Raw genomic sequence first — 18,337 nt, 5'->3', positions numbered from 1 at the left:
CTTCGCCCAGGCGTGGCCACGCCCCCGCGCGCCGTGCGTGCTCACCCCTGCCGCCTGGCCCGGGCCTCCCCGCGGCCGGCGAAGGTGGGGGGGGCGAGGCTATATAAGGCGGCTCCCAGGCGCTCGCGCTTCAGTCGCGCCGAGGAGCGCGGAGGGCAAGGAGTGGAGAAGGGAGGGGACGTGGCGGCCGGGCGGTCTCGCGCATGCGCGCGCGGAGGCTGGGGGCTGCCCGCTGTGTGTGAGGGGGCGCCCCGCCGGTAGTGAGTGGGGGTCGCGGCGCCCGCTGTCCCGCGGAGGGGGGAGAAGGGGGAGAGACGGTTCCTGCTGCCGGAGGAGGCCGCCGCGCGCGGCCGCGTCACGTGACCCGCGATGCACGGGGGGCCGCCCTCCGGGGACAGCGCGTGCCCGCTGCGCACCATCAAGCGCGTGCAGTTCGGCGTCCTCAGCCCCGACGAGATGGTGGGTGCCCGCCCGGGGGCGGGGCGGGGCGGGGCGCAGCCTGGCGATCGCTGGGGGTGCGTGGCGGGCGCTGCGCGTTGCCTTCGGGGGTGCGTTGCACGGAGTAGTGATCTCGGGGTGCATTGCACAATGCAGTGGTATCTGCAAGTGCATTGCACTAGGGGATGTCTTGCACGACACAGTGCTCTCCATGGGTGCGTTGCACTGGGGGTGTGTGACACGGCATAGTGATCTCGGGGTGCATTGCACAATGCAGTGGTATCTGCAAGTGCATTGCACTAGGGGATGTCTTGCACGACACAGTGCTCTCCGTGGGTGCGTTGCACTGGGGGTGTGTGACACGGCATAGTGATCTCGGGGTGCATTGCACAATGCAGTGGTATCTGCAAGTGCATTGCACTAGGGGATGTCTTGCACGACACAGTGCTCTCCGTGGGTGCGTTGCACTGGGGGTGTGTGACACGGCATAGTGATCTCGGGGTGCATTGCACTAGAGGGCAGGGGGGTTGAGTTGCAGGGCAGCAAGGCAATGAAGGCAAGTTTATTTAGTGTGGGAAAAGGAATGAGCATGGGAAGTGCATACACTAGAACTGGGGTATAAGCAATTCGGGGTGCTAGTGACTGAGGTAAGGGGAGGTGCTGTGGAATACGGGCAGGTACAGGGAGAGGGTGCAACTGTTGAAGGAAAAAGCTTATGTTGGGTGCAGTTTGTTTCCAGACTCTGGGGCCAACAACCTTGATCTTCGGGACAATTTTGCCATGCTGATATTTGGGTAATCGGCATGAAGGGATTTTATACACGGGAGACCGATCGGATTAACAGTGTAAACATTTGGAAGCTTTAATTCCTTCAAAATGTTTTACTTTTGGGAGCTGTTTGCAGCATTGTGTCAAAGCTCTGCTCCATTTGAAATCCACTGCCAATTGGAAACGCAGTCAAATGTGAAAAATGAGTTTAAAGTCATTTCGGGTGCTGTGCCTATCCCTCAGGTCCTACCAAATTTTGTGGTTTTACCACCACGTTTAAACATATTGTCACGTTTTTTCGCTGTGGGTCGCTCTGTGAGAAGGAGCGACGTCGGCCACACAAAAAGCGTGACAAGATCAGCAATACCAAAAAACCCAATGGGTTAGAAAACCAGGAATGGTTTTATCACCAATCTTCCTGCTGCAGTAAAGTTAAGTGGTGTTTGTAGCAATGGCAGGTAGGGGGGGAAAAAACATAAGTGGGATTAATTTGGTCGTAAAGTGAGTCAGTTGAAAGATGTTGGGGAAAAAATTGGTCGGGGGCAAATGCTGATCTTAGCTGAGTTTTCAGAAGCCCAGATTTCCCCGTTTTTTGAAGTTTGTACACGTCTCTAAAGTATACGGTAGCAGTCGCTTTCTTTTCTCTGTTCACACACAATGGCTCCGCACTGCAATATTTGGGTTGTGGATTTGAGGATGAAAGGCCGGTTTGGATGAAAGGAATAAAGTTTGATCAGTTCACTCTTACAAAGTGGCAAATCTGAAGGGGATTCTGACAATGCCTGCAACACCGAAATGGTTATCGTAGTGCTCCTGGATGAAATGTGATTTGTAAATGGCGGCGTGTGAGTTACCACCTCCCTTGATTTACCAAGAGCCGCTCAATTCTTACATTTCCCTTTCTCAAGCTCAGTCTTGAACTGATTTGGTTTGAAAGGGCGGGCAGGTTTAAAGTAGGAAGGTAATTTCAGGTTGGTGCTAGGTGTGGTGGGAGGGTTAGGTTATTATGCAATGCAGATTAACCTATGGAACTCCATGCCACATGAAATGGGGGCAGCCTTGAAAATCTGCTAGATGTTGACAGGAATCATAAGGATGCAACTCTCATGCTTTGGGGGCATTGCTGGAGATTAAGAAACTAACCGATAGGGAAATCGTCAGGCATTCAGCACTGGAGACAGGAGATTGGGCTAGGGGGACCATCGGTCGGACCCATCGTGATGCATCCTATGCATCCAATAGTCCATAAATCCCCTACATGCTGCGTCACCATGTTGGTGGTCCATGCCATTGCCTGCCTCAGTTTCCCTTGTGTGTCGTGCCGCTTCCTGCATAGCCCTGACACCCGCTTTCCATTTTGCACAACCCCCCCCCCCAGAAACGAATGTCGGTGACGGAAGGGGGGATCAAGTACCCTGAGACAACGGAGGGGGGCCGCCCCAAGCTGGGAGGCCTGATGGACCCCCGGCAAGGAGTGATTGAGAAGACGGGCCGGTGCCAGACGTGTGCAGGTGAGAGCGAAAGACCTCACATGGGAGGAGGAGATGCCGGATTGAATCCCTCTGAGTTCTCAGGGCGGGGGTTCCTTGGGGTCTCTACCCCTCATTGATGTGCGTCAACCCTGCTCTGCAGAGAGCTGGAGAGGTTGTGTAGCTACAGGACCTGTGTCCCACTTCCTGCCCCCAGGGCCAGCGGATCCCCCTGCCTTGGGGCCAGTGCCCCCCGGGAGGGAAAAAGCCCCATGCCCCATTCCACGCTCCACAGAACTGCAACTCTCGGACCCAAATCGTCACAGGCCTAGCATGGCAGGGAGCCTTGATTGACCGGCGGTGTGGGCCGTACGCCAGCCCCCTGTGGGAAGCTATTCCTGGTGTTGGTATTTCTGGGAGTGCCGTAGCCATGCTGCTCACAAGGGGAGGGGGCCCGCTGTCCCCGCAGGTAACATGACCGAGTGCCCGGGACACTTTGGGCACATCGAATTGGCCAAGCCCGTGTTCCACGTCGGCTTCTTGGGCAAAACCATGAAGGTGCTGCGCTGCGTCTGCTTCTTCTGCTCCAAGCTGCTGGTGGACTCGGTGAGTGCCCTCTCCCAGCCGCGGTGCCCCTCCCCTTCCTGGGGGGTTTCTGTCCATAGGCCGGGCGGGGGGGCCAGGCTGCCCTTCGTGACCCTTCCTCCCTGTGGTGGATGAAAACCTCCCTGTGATCTCTGGCCTGCGTTGATTCCTGGCCGGTTTCTCCCCGTTGGCCCTGGTGCCAACATCCTCCTCCCACTTCGTGAGCTCTGCGCTCTCCTGGCCACTGCTCGGTTTGTAAGGAAAGCGGCATCAGGGCTCAAGCGTGTTTTTCACCTTCCACATCGGACGTGGCAAGGCCAGAGCTGCTGGGCTGCAGACGTGGCCCAGATTTGGCACCGCTCCTTCGGCTCCCCTGGTGCAGAGAGACGTTACTGGGTGTGGAAAGACGGGCCCCATGTCCCATTCCCTGCCCCGCCCAGGGCCAGCCAGTCCCCCAGCTCTGGGGCCAGATCGGAGCTATAGAGGGCAAAGGCCCTGAAGAACGGAGAGCAATGGCGCCTCAGCCTGCAGTTCAGGCCGACCAGACCCAGCTGTTCATCAGCTCCGTCCCCTTCGCGCCCCACCAGCCCGTGTCTACATCAGGGCCAGCAGAGATTCACGCCTCCGAGGCAGGCCTGGTCCCGCTTCGCTTTACTCAGACCTTTTGGGAGGGGGCTGAACTCGGGGTCATGGGACAATTGTGCCCCCCTGTCAGCCCTGTAGGAAGCAATAGACCCCCCCTTCCTGCATCCAAGGGTCATTGGGTTTTCCTGGGTTGGTCCCGTTCTCCCGAGGAAGTACCTGGGGCGCTCAGGTGATTTCCCGGCCTCCCAGCCCACCTGCTCTTCAATCTCCCCTCTCCAGAACAACCCCAAGATCAAGGACATCCTGGGCAAATCCAAGGGGCAGCCCAAGAAACGCCTGACGCACGTCTACGACCTGTGCAAGGGGAAGAACATCTGCGAAGGGGGCGAGGAGATGGACAACAAGTTCGGGGTGGAGCAGCCGGAGGGAGACGAGGACATCACCAAAGAGAAGGTGCCGGGAAGACCTGGCGGGTGGGGCAGTGGCAGGGGGGCTCATCCTGGGACGGGCCGCCCCTAACCCCGGGACTCCCTCCTTTTCCCCCAGGGTCACGGCGGCTGCGGCCGGTACCAGCCGCGCATCCGGCGCACGGGGCTGGAGCTGTACGCCGAGTGGAAGCACGTCAACGAGGACTCGCAGGAGAAGAAAATCCTGCTGAGCCCCGAGCGGGTGCACGAGATTTTCAAGCGCATCTCGGACGAGGAGTGCTTCATTCTGGGCATGGAACCCAAGTTCGCCCGGCCCGAGTGGATGATCTGCACCGTGCTGCCTGTTCCCCCGCTCTCCGTCCGGCCTGCGGTGGTCATGCAGGGCTCTGCCAGGAACCAGGTAGGCCTTGTGGGGTAGTAGCCGAGGAGCCAGAACTCCTGGGTTCTCACCCCAGCTGTGGGAGGGGGATCTAGAGGTTAGAGGGGGGGCAGGACTCCCAGGTTCTGTCCCACTCCCTCGATGTTTGCCATCTCCCACGTGCTCAGGACGACTTGACCCACAAGCTGGCCGATGTGGTCAAGATCAACAACCAGCTGCGGCGTAACGAGCAGAACGGGGCAGCCGCCCACGTCATCGCCGAGGACGTCAAGCTGCTGCAGTTCCATGTGGCCACCATGGTGGACAACGAGCTGCCTGGCCTGCCTCGGGTGAGAGCAGCCAGCAAAGCCCCTGGGGGGGGGGGCTTTATCCCAGCCTGCTCTGCTGAGCCGGGAGGGTGGGGGCAGGCATGTCTTGCTACTGGACCAGTGTTGGTAACATGGGTGTGTGTTGCATGCTGGGAATTGTAGTCTCTGGCTTGGCTGTTGGGGGGGGTGGCAGCAGCGCGGCAGCATTGCATGCTGGGACCTGTAGTCTGTCTTAGCTTGGGACCTGCAGTGTTGCATTCTGGGACTTGTAGTCTCTGGCTTGCCTTGGGGTGCAGAGTTGCATGCTGGGACTTGTAGCTGCTGGCTTGGGGGGGCAGTGTTGCATGCTGGGACTTGTAGTCTTGGGCGGGCTGCAGATCCATGTTAATGGTGAAGAGCATGGCCTCTGTGTGTGCCCTGCTTTACCCAGGCCGGAGGGTGCCTGCCCGTTGGGGCTCATCCACACCCAGTTAACCCCTTTCCTTTCCGCCCCGGCAGGCCATGCAGAAATCCGGGCGTCCCCTCAAATCCCTAAAGCAGCGGCTGAAGGGGAAAGAGGGGCGGGTGCGGGGCAACCTGATGGGGAAGCGGGTGGATTTCTCCGCCCGGACGGTCATCACCCCGGACCCCAACCTCTCCATCGACCAGGTGGGGGTGCCCCGCTCCATCGCCGCCAACATGACCTTCGCGGAGATCGTGACGCCCTTCAACATAGACAGGTGGGGCTGCCGGCACGGGCAGGCGGCTGGCAGAAGTGGGGAGGGGGGGGCAGCGTGGTTCCCTGCCCCCTAACGCTTCTGACCCCCCTCCTGTAGGCTCCAGGAGCTGGTACGCAGGGGCAACAGCCAGTACCCCGGGGCCAAGTACATCATCCGAGACAACGGGGACCGCATCGACTTGCGCTTCCACCCCAAGCCCAGCGACCTGCACCTGCAGATCGGCTACAAGGTGGGTGTGGCCGGGGGACTCCTGAATCCTTTACACAAAGGGTGCTTCAGACTGGGGCGGGGTGGGGTAGATCTGTCAGGTGGGAGGGTTCAGACTGGGGGGACACAGTGTGGGGGGGAACCGCACCACTTACCACCACCCTTCCCGGCCACCGTCCCCCCAGGTGGAGCGGCACATGTGCGACGGAGACATTGTCATCTTCAACCGGCAGCCCACGCTGCACAAGATGTCCATGATGGGCCACCGGGTGCGAATCCTGCCCTGGTCCACCTTCCGCCTCAACCTCAGGTGAGAGGCCCTGGGCCGTGCCCCGGCTCGTCCGCCTGTGGGAGGCCCCTCCACAGGGTGGGCTCCCTTAACCCTGATCTGGGCACCCCTGGGCCAGGAAGGGCAGTGCGGCCTGGCAGGAAGGGGCTCTGAGCCAGGAGGGGCAGAGAGTCTCTTCCCAGCCCCCCTCCCCTCAGAGGAGCTGGGGAGCAACTGGAAACCGGAAAGGGGGGGTCAAATTGGGGTGTGGCGTCCAGGCACCCCAGTCCTGGATCAAGTCCCGTTACGCCAGGGGCTGTACAAACCCACAACACCTGCTTCTTGCCCCCCTCCTCCATTCCAGGGACTCCCTGCAACCACACGTGGGTGGGGGGCTCTGATCTGCTGGGCAGCAGGCTGGGTGACGCCCCCCCCTTGATGGGCTCTGCCCCCTCTCCCTGCAGCGTGACCACCCCCTACAATGCCGACTTTGACGGGGACGAGATGAACCTGCACCTGCCCCAGTCACTGGAGACGCGGGCAGAGATCCAGGAGCTGGCCATGGTGCCCCGGATGATCGTCACCCCCCAGTCCAACCGGCCCGTCATGGGCATCGTGCAGGACACGCTGACGGCCGTCCGCAAGTTCACCAAGCGGGACGTCTTCCTGGAGAGGGTCAGTTGGGGGCTGGGATCGGGGTGGAGCTTCCCAGGAGGCAGAGACGAGGGGTTATGAACAGATGGGGCATGAGTGACCTGTTGTCAGGGGGAGAGGCCACTGGGCCAGGAGCCAGGAAGGGGCAGCGCGGCCTAGGAGAAGGGGCTCTGGGCCAGGAGCCAGGAAGGGGCAGCGCGGCCTAGGGGAAGGGGCTCTGGGCCCGGAGCCAGGAGAGGCAGCGTGGCCTAGGGGAAGGGGCTCTGGGCCCGGAGCCAGGAGAGGCAGCGGGGCCTAGGGGAAGGGGCTCTGGGCCCGGAGCCAGGAGCGGCAGCGTGGCCTCGGGGAAGGGGCTCTGGGCCCGGAGCCAGGAGAGGCAGCGCGGCCTAGGGGAAGGGGCTCTGGGCCCAGAGCCAGGAGAGGCAGCGTGGCCTAGGGGAAGGGGCTCTGGGCCCAGAGCCAGGAGAGGCAGCGTGGCCTAGGAGAAGGGGCTCTGGGCCAGGAGCCAGGAAGGGGCAGCGCGGCCTAGGGGAAGGGGCTCTGGGCCAGGAGCCAGGAGAGGCAGCGCGGCCTGGGCAGGTGGGACACAAGGAGGCGGTGCTGCTGGGGACAGTGGGCGGGGTCCGATGGGGGTGCCAGCCCCCGGCGCTCACCCTGGGCTCTGCAGGGCGAGGTGATGAACCTGCTGATGTTCCTGTCCACGTGGGACGGCAAGGTGCCGCAGCCGGCCATCCTCAAGCCGCGCCCGCTCTGGACGGGCAAACAGATCTTCTCCCTCATCATCCCCGGGCACATCAACTGCATCCGCACCCACAGCACCCACCCCGACGACGAGGACAGCGGGCCCTACAAGCACATCTCTCCCGGTGACACCAAGGTACCCGCGCGGCCCCGGGACGGGGGGGTGGGGGAGGGAGACCAGCCTCTTCCTCCTTCCTCACCTTCCCCGCCGCCCGGCAGGTGATCGTGGAGAACGGGGAGCTGATCATGGGCATCCTGTGCAAGAAATCGCTGGGCACCTCGGCCGGCTCCCTGGTCCACATCTCCTACCTGGAGATGGGCCATGACACCACCCGCCTCTTCTACAGCAACATCCAGACCGTCATCAACAACTGGCTGCTGATCGAGGGTGAGCCGCGGGGCTGGGCCCCCTACGTCAGCCGGGCGGGCTCCGCGCCTGCAGAAAGCGTGGGCTGATGTTTATAGGGGCTGTGACTGGGGGTCCCCCTATTTGGGCCAGATGCTACACAGCCCCCTCCCCCCCCACCGAGATCAGAGACCCCCTTGTGCCAGGCAGCGCTGAGAGAGACAGTTCCTGCCCCAAAGACCTTCCAGTTCCCCAGACAAAGGGAGGGAAACCTCCGATGTCAGGAACTTGGTCAGTAACAGACCCTGATTCAGCTCCCTGCTCTAACCACTAGCCCCCACTGCCCTCCCAGAGCCAGGGAGAGAACCCAGGGGTCCTGGCTCCCAGCCCCCTCCCCCACCACCACCTCTCTAACCACTAGCCCCCACTCCCCTCCCAGAGCCAGGGAGAGAACCCAGGCATCCTGGCTCCCACCGCTGCCTTCTGGAGGTGGAACCCCACATCTGCCCCGAGCCTTGGGAGGTCAGAAATAGACACCCCGTCCCCCTTTCCTGGGGTTTGTGGGTGGATCCCGCTGGGGGTCTGACTCCCCTTGTGCTCAGTGTGGGGGCGGGCAGCCCCCCCAGTCCCCGAGGGGTTGGGCCTGACCGTGCCGCCCTCCCCAGGGCATACCATTGGCATCGGAGACTCCATCGCTGACGCCAAGACCTACCAGGACATTCAGAACACCATCAAGAAAGCCAAGCAAGATGTCATTGAGGTGGGAGAAATGGGGGGCCGGGAGCGGGGTGTGGAGCCAGCCTGGCCCCTTTGAGGTGGCTACGGGGCTGGGGAGGGGGAAGCAGACTAGTGGGGGCGGGTGGATGAGTCCCCTGGAAAATGGGGGGGGGGGTGGAGGAGGTGGGAAGTGAACAAGGGTGTCAGTGGGTGGAGTTGGGGGGTCTCCGAAAGCTGGGAACTGTGGGGGGCTGGGCCCCTCTCGGAGCCGGGCTGGAGGTGGGGGTTGGGGGGCCTCCGGCTCATGCCTTGGTCCCTCCCAGGTGATTGAGAAGGCCCACAACAACGAGCTGGAGCCCACGCCGGGGAACACGCTACGGCAGACCTTTGAGAACCAGGTGAACCGCATCCTGAACGATGCCCGTGACAAGACGGGCTCCTCCGCCCAGAAGTCCCTGTCCGAGTACAACAACTTCAAATCCATGGTGGTGTCGGGAGCCAAGGGATCCAAGATCAACATCTCCCAGGTGGGGGGCCCCCCCAGCACCCCGCTTCCCACGCTTCCCAGAGTGGGAGGGGCCTTCTCCCGCCCCTGCCCCCCTGTGGCCCTGCCCCCTGCATGGCCATGAGAAAAGGGGGAGCTCCTCTGTCCCCACTGCATGTGTTGGAGGGGAGGGATTTTGTGCAGCCTTTGACAGCTGGGGAACCCCCATCTCGGTCGGGGGGGGGGGTTCTGTGCTGCCTCTGGCACACTGGGGAGTCCTGATCTCGGTCGGGGTGGGGGGCGTCACCTCTAGTGAAATGGGGGGCTCTGGAAGACAGGCTGGGCGGCCCCACCTCTTGGCAGGGGGTGTGTGGGATCGGGGGTTCTTCTCCCCAAGGGAAGCGCTGGCGATTCACCCTGGGGTCTCTCCAGGTGATTGCCGTGGTGGGGCAGCAGAACGTGGAGGGGAAGCGGATCCCCTTCGGCTTCAAGCACCGCACGCTGCCCCACTTCATCAAGGACGACTACGGGCCGGAGAGCCGGGGCTTCGTGGAGAACTCCTACCTGGCCGGCCTGACGCCCACCGAGTTCTTCTTCCACGCCATGGGCGGGCGCGAGGGGCTCATCGACACGGCTGTCAAGACAGCCGAGACCGGTGAGCTGTGCCGGGGGGGTGCTCCCCTTTCAACATTCCCCAAGTGAGGTGCGGTCCCGGCCCCCGTCTCCAGAGTTAATTCCCCCCACCGCCTCCGAGGTACCGACACTCCCAAAAATCCCTTGGTCATTTCTGTTGGACGTGGGGTGGTTCTTTGCGTCTTGAGCGGCTAACTGAGCAGCTGCGCACACCCCAGAGGCAGCTGCAATAGAGACATCCCTGTATTCACAGCCGCCTTGCCCCAGAGGTGGCCGCATCTCAGTTCCAGGCAAGGGATCCCTGGATAACCAGCTGCCCCACCCCAGAGGTGGCTGCATTGAGGGATCCCTGTGTAACCAGCTGCCCAAACCACAGGGGTGGCTGCCTCGGTAGCCGTGGGGCAGGTGTCTGGCAGGCAGTTCCCTGGGCATTGGCCCCCGAGTACGCCCTCAGTGACGCTGTTTCCCTCTGTCCCCAGGATACATCCAGCGGCGGCTGATCAAGTCCATGGAGTCGGTGATGGTGAAGTACGACGCCACGGTGCGCAACTCCATCAACCAGGTGGTCCAGCTGCGCTACGGTGAGGATGGGCTGGCCGGGGAAAGCGTCGAGTTCCAGAACCTGGCCACGCTCAAGCCCTCCAACAAGGCCTTCGAGAAGAAGTGAGTGAACCTCGCCCCATGTGCGTGGGGTGTGATTCCCCCCGCCCCAGAAGTGGCCGCATCTCTGGGCCGAGTGAGGGGTCCTTTCATAACCAACCACTCCACACCAGAGGTGGCTGCATCTTGGTGCTGGGTGAGGGGCCGCTGTATAACCAGCCGCCCCACCCCAGAGGTGGCTGCATTTTGGTGCAGATTTGCCCGTTTGGGCTGGGATACCGCAGGCAGCAGCAGCCCCTGGGTGGGGTGGGGTTGCAGGGAGTAGGTGGGGATGGGGTGTGGGGAGAGGCCCCCCCCAGCTGGTGACTCATTCAGGCCCCCCACCCCGTGTGCTGCAGGTTCAAGTTCGACTACACGAATGAGCGGGCGCTGCGGCGCACCCTGCAGGAGGAGATGGTGAAGGACATCCTGAGCAACGCCCACATCCAGAACGAGCTGGAGCGCGAGTTTGAGAAGATGCGCGAGGACCGCGAGGTGCTCAGGGTCATCTTCCCCACTGGCGACAGCAAGGTGAGCGGGTCCGGGCGGGACCCAGGAGTCCCGGCTCCCAGCCCCTCCCCCCCCACCTCTAACCACTAGCCCCCCACTCCCCTTCCGGAGCCAGGGAGGGAACCCAGGTGTCCTCATTCCCGGGGGTGGGATCTGGCTTTAACACGTGCTTAACCCCCCCCCATCTCTCTCCCCCTCCCCCCCCCCGCACACACAGGTGGTCTTGCCCTGCAACTTGCTGCGGATGATCTGGAACGCACAGAAGATCTTCCACATCAACGCGCGCCTGCCCTCCGACCTGCACCCCATCAAGGTGGTGGAAGGTGAGTCGTGTTCTCCCCCCCCCCCCCCGCCCGCCCGCCTGGCGCCCCTGACAGGGCGTGGGCAGACGGGCGCCTGGTTGCTCTGAGCTGAGTTGTGTATCGTCCTGTCTGTCGTCCTCCCGCGCAGTTTCAAGCTGCTGTAAGCAGCGGGCGGCGAGATTGAAGCGGGTTACCCGCAAGAGGAAAGTAGATTCGCTGTCTTGGCTGGACGGCTGAAGCAAGGGTCAAATCGAGCAGTCTGTCCCCAGCCGGACAGACGTTTGTGCCGGAGTCCCCCAGCACCAGGGGGCTGGAAGCCGGGTCTCTGGAACCAGCCCAGGCGCACCAGTCAGGACTCTAGCGTTCAGCGTCTGTGCCCCCCAGCACGTCCAGCCGCCTCTGCTCCGCATGCTCCCTACATGCCCCTCCATCTTGCAGTCAGAAGCGATTCACAGCCAGCATGGGAGTCAGCAGGGCTATTGCCCTGACCCCTCACGGGGGACTGGCCTCTTCCAGCCACCCCCCCCCCCATCCCCAGACCCATTCCCTAGCCCCTCCCGGTCTTCTGCCGTGACCCGGCTGACCCAGGAGGGCAAAGGGCTCTGGTCTGCCTACGTGTGGCCGGGGAAAGCCCCTCTACCCTCCTGTGGCCTCTGCAATAATCACACCCCCGGGCCCCATCACGAGGAACATGTGGGGGGAAACTGAGGCACACACAATGCTCAAAGAAAAACCCCGAGACTCTCCTCTTCCTCACAATGCTCCCAGTTCTCAGTATGCAGGCTGGGCGCCATCTCCCCAGATCAGTGTTGAACTGCGACTGGGTCATCTACAGATGGGGGGGACAAAGTGACCCCTTTCTGGGACGTGGGCAGCGTGAGACCGAGTGGTTCTTGATGGGCCATCGGTGCCCGTCTGGCCCCGCGCTAGGTGCTGCTTCGTTGCCACTAAAGCTGGTTGGGGGCGTCTCCTGAGTGTGCCGCTTTCAATGCGGCGGTGAACAGGGGCTCCCGTGGGTGCTGCTTTGGGGTCCGGAGTGTCTGAGTCTCTGCCCTTTCCCCGTCCAGGCGTGAAGGAGCTGAGCAAGAAGCTGGTGATCGTGAACGGGGACGACCCGCTGAGCCGGCAGGCGCAGGAGAACGCCACCCTGCTCTTCAACATCCACCTGCGCTCCACGCTCTGCAGCCGGCGCATGGTGGAGGAGTTCCGCCTCAGCGGCGAAGCCTTCGACTGGCTGCTGGGAGAGATCGAATCCAAGTTCAACCAGGCCATCGTGAGTGGCCGGCTGGCCGCAGATTCCTCTCGTGCCCCGGGGGGAGGGGGGAGCTGTGACGTGTGGGGCGGGCACGGCCGGCGGGTTTCCCAGCCCGGAAGGCAGGCCAGGGAGGGATGCAATGGGCCCGTTGCGCTGATAGAGGGGCCCGTCGCTGGCTTTCAGAGGCGGAACAATGGATGGGCCAGTATGGCAGCGTGGGAGGCCGAGGCCGGGGGGCCCCCGGGAAGCCAGTTTCCTGGGCCTGATGTTGTCCCTTTCGCCCGGCCCCGGTTCTGCCGCCGTCTCACCGGCCTCCTCCACAGGCTCACCCGGGTGAGATGGTGGGGGCTCTGGCCGCCCAGTCGCTGGGCGAGCCCGCCACCCAGATGACCCTGAACACCTTCCACTACGCCGGAGTGTCGGCCAAGAACGTCACGCTGGGCGTCCCTCGCCTCAAAGAGCTGATCAACATCTCCAAGAAACCCAAGACCCCCTCCCTCACCGTCTTCTTGCTGGGGCAGTCTGCCCGGGACGCCGAGCGGGCCAAGGTAACGGCTGCGCCGCATGGGGCGGGGTCCCGGACGAAAGGCGGGGTTCCCCCCCTCACCCCGTCTCCCTTTCCTCCTTGCCTAGGATATCCTGTGCCGGCTGGAGCACACGACGCTGCGCAAGGTGACTGCCAACACGGCCATCTACTACGACCCCAACCCGCAGAGCACGGTGGTGGCCGAGGACCAGGAGTGGGTGAACGTCTACTACGAGATGCCGGACTTCGATGTCAGCCGCATCTCGCCCTGGCTGCTGCGTGTGGAGCTTGACCGCAAGCACATGACCGACCGCAAGCTCACCATGGAGCAGATCGCTGAGAAGATCAACGCCGGTGAGGGGGGGGGGTGGTTGGGGCCCTGTCTTCCCCCTCCTAGGTGGCTTGCCCTGGCAGCTCTGCATTAAGCGGGTGCTGCCCCATCCAATCTCATGCTTCAGGGCTCCAGCCAGCAGGGGTCAGGAAGGATGCACAACAGGAGAGCTCTCAGCTTCTCCGTGAAGCATCAGCGCTCGCCCCATGGTGGGAGATCGGGTTATGGGGCAGGATGGCACTCTGAGCTGGAACAGGGAATCCTCTAACCTTGCCAGGTTGGGGCATTGGGAGCACCCCCAGGGCATCCTGCTCTCTGCCCGTTGGTCCCTGGGGGGGGCTGAGCTGACCGGGGGGGTGGGCAGGGAAGCAGCTGACGCCCCCTCCTCTCCGGCACAGGCTTCGGCGACGACCTCAATTGCATCTTCAACGACGACAATGCGGAGAAGCTGGTGCTGCGGATCCGCATCATGAACAGCGACGAGAACAAGATGCAGGAGGTGGGACCCTGGCTGGTGGGGGGGGGGTGCACCAGGCAAAGGGGGGGCTGCCACTAACCCAGCCCCCCTCCCCGTGCCCCGCAGGAGGAGGAGGTGGTGGACAAGATGGACGACGACGTTTTCCTGCGCTGCATCGAGTCAAACATGCTGACCGACATGACGCTGCAGGGCATTGAGCAGATCAGCAAGGTAAGGGGCCCCCGCCCGCCCCATGGCACCCTGGGTACTGGGCCAGAGCTGTGGGGAATGCGGGCGGGTGGGGCTTCGCTCCTGGGCCTCCCCCCACCGCAGGCTCCGTTACAAACAGTCGCCTTCACTTCCTGTCCTAAACGGCTGGCAGCGTTGCTGTGTGGCTGTTCCTCATCCCAGAGCTGGCCGCATCAGAGCGCTGGGCGAGGGGTCCCTGTTTAAGCAGCCCCCCAGCCCCAGAGGTGGCTGCATCTCGGCACCGGGCAAGGGGTCCTTGTCCTTGACCCGCCCTGCCTGTGCCCCAGGTGTACATGCACCTGCCCCAGACGGACAACAAGAAGAAGATCATCATCACGGAGGACGGGGAGTTCAAGGCGCTGCAGGAATGGATCCTGGAGACAGACGGGGTCAGCCTCATGCGTGTGCTGAGTGAGAAGGACGTGGACCCCGTGCGCACCACCTCCAACGACATCGTGGAGATCTTCACTGTGAGCCTGGAGGGCTGGGTTCTCCCCTGGCTCTGGGAGGGGAGCGGGGGCTAGTGGTTAGAATGGGGGGGCTTGGAGCCAGGACTCCTGGGTTCTCTCCCTGGCTCTGGCAGGGGAGTGGGGGCTAATGGGTAGAGCGGGGGGGCTGGGAGCCAGGACACCTGGGTTCTCTCCCCGGATCTGGGAGGGGAGGGGGGGCTAGTGGTCAGGGCGGGGGGCCCCATGCTAGGTGGGCACTGGTGACCCTTCGCCCCCCTGCCCCCCAGGTGCTGGGCATCGAGGCGGTGCGCAAGGCACTGGAGCGGGAGCTGTACCATGTCATCTCCTTCGACGGCTCCTACGTCAACTACCGGCACCTGGCCCTGCTGTGCGACACCATGACCTGCCGCGGCCACCTCATGGCCATCACCCGGCACGGGGTCAACCGCCAGGACACTGGGCCCCTCATGAAATGTTCCTTCGAGGAGACCGTGAGTCGGGGGCACTGCAGGCAGGGGGCAGAGGCCGGCTGGCCAGGGGCGGGAGGGGAGAAGTGGGGCGCGGCCCCTGACACCTCGCTTGGGCTTCCCTGCAGGTGGACGTGCTGATGGAGGCGGCAGCCCATGGGGAGAGCGACCCCATGAAGGGGGTGTCGGAGAACATCATGCTGGGGCAGCTGGCGCCTGCCGGCACCGGCTGCTTCGACCTCCTGCTGGACGCTGAGAAGTGCAAATACGGCATGGAGATCCCCACCAACGTGCCAGGGCTGGGCGTGGGCGTCCGTGAGTACCACGCCCGCCGGCACCCGGTTGCTGGGGTCCTCTGCCTGCCTCGCGGAGGGCAGTGGGGGCGAGGGGTTAGGGCAGGGTGGGCTGGGATCCCAGACTCCTGGGTTCTCTGGGAGGGGCATGGGGGCAAGTGGTTGGATCTGGGGGGCTGGGAGCCAGGAATCCTGGATTCTCTTCCCAGCTTTGAGCTGTCACTTGTCCGTACCAGGGCACGGGGCCTTGTCATCAGCCCTGACCCCTCCCCAGCGGTTGGGGGGAGGCCACGGGATGGGATTTGGGACTGAATCACGCCCCCCAACCCTACCCACCTCTGACGTTCCTCTCTCCTTCCCGCAGCCACCGGGATGTTCTTCGGCTCTGCCCCCAGCCCCATGGGGGGCATGTCGCCTGCCATGACGCCCTGGAACCAGGGGGCCACCCCGGCCTACGGTGCCTGGTCCCCGAGTGTCGGTGAGTGTGGGGCAGGGGGGTGAGGCTATCTACGTGGGTGCTGGGAGGGGGGGCTTCCAGTTTACACCCCCTTGGCCTGGGAGAATGGATCTACTGGGGGGGTGGGGGTTCCCCACTCCCATAGGGCTCTCCTAGCTGGAGGTTGGGTTCCCCACTCCCATAGGGCTCTCCTAGGGGGAATCAGTTCTGCTGCCCCCCCCCCCCTTGCTCCCAGCTGGGAGGGAAATTGCCCATGACCAGGTGTGCAATGGGGGGGTTGTTTCCTGTTTTCCCGTCTCCCCCCTAACCCGCCCCCCCTTTGTCTCCCCCACAGGCAGCGGCATGACCCCTGGGGCCGCCGGCTTCTCCCCCAGCGCCGCCTCTGATGCCAGCGGCTTCAGCCCCGGCTATTCCCCGGCGTGGTCCCCCACCCCCGGCTCTCCCGGCTCCCCTGGGCCCTCGAGCCCCTACATCCCGTCGCCAGGTGAGTGTTGGGGCCCTGACCCCCCCTCGGCTACCCCCACTCCCCAGCCGGTGCTGGCCTGCCTCTAACGCCCCCCTTCTCCTCTTCCTCCGCCCCACAGGTGGGGCCATGTCTCCCAGCTACTCCCCCACCTCGCCGGCGTATGAGCCCCGATCGCCCGGCGGCTACACACCCCAGAGCCCCTCCTACAGCCCCACCTCCCCTTCCTACAGCCCCACCTCCCCTTCTTACTCCCCCACCAGCCCCAACTACAGCCCCACGTCACCCAGTTACAGCCCCACGTCACCCAGTTACAGCCCAACCAGCCCCAGCTACAGCCCCACCTCGCCCAGTTACAGCCCAACCAGCCCCAGCTACAGCCCGACATCACCCAGTTACAGTCCAACCAGCCCCAGCTACAGCCCCACGTCGCCTAGCTACAGTCCAACCAGCCCCAGCTACAGCCCCACGTCGCCTAGCTACAGTCCAACCAGCCCCAGCTACAGCCCCACGTCCCCTAGCTACAGTCCAACCAGCCCCAGCTACAGCCCGACGTCCCCCAGCTACAGCCCCACCGCCCCAGTTACAGCCCGACCAGCCCCAACTACAGCCCCACATCCCCCAACTACACCCCCACCAGCCCCAGCTACAGCCCAACATCGCCCAGTTACAGCCCGACCAGCCCCAACTATACCCCGACCTCGCCCAACTACAGCCCCACCTCTCCCAGCTACAGCCCAACCAGCCCCAGCTACAGCCCGACCTCGCCGAGCTATTCGCCCTCCAGCCCCCGCTACACCCCGCAGTCGCCAACCTACACTCCCAGTTCTCCCAGCTACAGCCCCAGCAGCCCCAGCTACAGCCCGACCAGCCCCAAGTATACCCCGACCAGTCCCTCCTACAGCCCCAGCTCGCCCGAGTACACCCCGACTTCCCCCAAGTACAGCCCAACCTCACCCAAATACAGCCCCACCTCACCCAAGTACAGCCCCACCTCGCCAACCTACAGCCCCACCACCCCCAAGTACAGTCCCACCTCGCCCACCTACTCCCCGACCTCTCCCGTCTACACCCCCACCTCCCCCAAGTACTCTCCGACCAGCCCCACCTACAGCCCCACCACCCCCAAGTACTCTCCGACCAGCCCCACCTACAGCCCCACCTCGCCCAAGGGCTCAACCTACTCGCCGACATCGCCCGGCTACAGCCCCACCTCGCCGACCTACAGCCTCACCAGCCCGGCCATCAGCCCAGATGACAGTGACGAAGACAACTGAGCCGGCCAGGAGGGGGCGCTGTTCCCGGCTCCTGGCAGCCCAGGGGGCATGAGACATTTAAGGGTGGGGTGGGCAGGGAGGGAGTCCTGTTGCAACCAGGCATGTCTGATCTCTTTTGTGGAGATGTCACCCCAAGAAATCCTGGGGGGCAGGGGCTGGGGTTGTCTGATCTCCATTGGGGTAGGCTGGGGGTGTGACCCCTTTAATTCCAAGGAGGGCAGGATTCACATGACCCCCCCACCCCCCAAGAAAACGGGGAGATCATGCCCCCTATTTTAATTCTCTTTGTAGATACATTTAGACTACCTGGCCGGCAGGGGTAACAACCAGGTGCCCCCCCCGCCCCCCCCCCGGGCGCAAAGCAGCCAGTGCTGTGAGCGGCTTCCATCGAAACCTTTCCTGCTGGCACTGGGTGGGGGCTTTAATTTCTTTAGGTGTCGGCTTCATTCTCTCCCCCCCCCCCCCCCCGGGGGCGCCACAGCTTAAAAAAAACCCGCCGGCCACCTTCTCCCTACCACAGGCGCCCAGCTCTGTTCATATGGCAGCAGCTTCGCTCCGTGGTGTGTTAATTGTGTTAGAAAAGCAACTGCCAGGGGGATGTTTCCTCCCCCAAACGGTTCCTTTGCCTGGGCTGGCACCTGGCTCCCTGTTTGGCGTTTTTAAGCGGTGCAGAAAATCCCGAGAGGGTGACGGGGGACCTGATCCTCTGGGCTTTTAATCAAATTTCCTCGGGGATGCACAGTACGTGTGTGTGGGGGCGTGTCTTGGCTGTCCCAGCCCGGGCGCCGTGGGACCGGTTGTACATTACAGCCCCGGCTTCTGTGATATTTTTTTTTCTTTTTTCTCCCTGGTGTTTCATGTTTGACTCCCCCGAGCTGGGGGAGAAATAACTGTACGTGTGCAGGAGGGAAATAAACATTTTACTGGTTTTCA

At 63.2% G+C, this 18,337-nt stretch overlaps 1 protein-coding gene across 1 annotated transcript; it reads left to right on the top strand.

Moving 5' to 3' along the window:
* The first annotated feature begins 141 nt into the window (after positions 1 to 141).
* POLR2A (RNA polymerase II subunit A) lies at positions 142 to 18,337 on the top strand. The gene is given in 30 exon segments (XM_067555271.1): positions 142 to 459; positions 2,585 to 2,717; positions 3,145 to 3,281; positions 4,125 to 4,298; positions 4,392 to 4,673; positions 4,820 to 4,981; positions 5,459 to 5,679; positions 5,776 to 5,908; positions 6,072 to 6,196; positions 6,619 to 6,829; positions 7,476 to 7,685; positions 7,769 to 7,937; positions 8,561 to 8,655; positions 8,936 to 9,139; positions 9,529 to 9,751; positions 10,209 to 10,392; positions 10,728 to 10,899; positions 11,096 to 11,201; positions 12,248 to 12,453; positions 12,759 to 12,983; positions 13,069 to 13,315; positions 13,691 to 13,791; positions 13,876 to 13,980; positions 14,286 to 14,468; positions 14,735 to 14,938; positions 15,043 to 15,229; positions 15,572 to 15,685; positions 15,999 to 16,148; positions 16,249 to 16,701; positions 16,704 to 18,337. Coding segments are annotated over 30 exon segments (5,907 nt in total). The 5' UTR covers positions 142 to 369; the 3' UTR covers positions 17,405 to 18,337.

This window comes from Emydura macquarii, unplaced genomic scaffold, assembly GCF_026122565.2.
Source record: "Emydura macquarii macquarii isolate MOO-44397 ecotype Brisbane River unplaced genomic scaffold, CSIRO-AGI_Emac_v2 contig_306, whole genome shotgun sequence".
Taxonomy (NCBI): domain Eukaryota; kingdom Metazoa; phylum Chordata; order Testudines; family Chelidae; genus Emydura; species Emydura macquarii.
The sequence above is the reverse complement of the archived record's forward strand: the minus strand, read 5'-3'. Positions and strand labels throughout refer to the sequence as shown.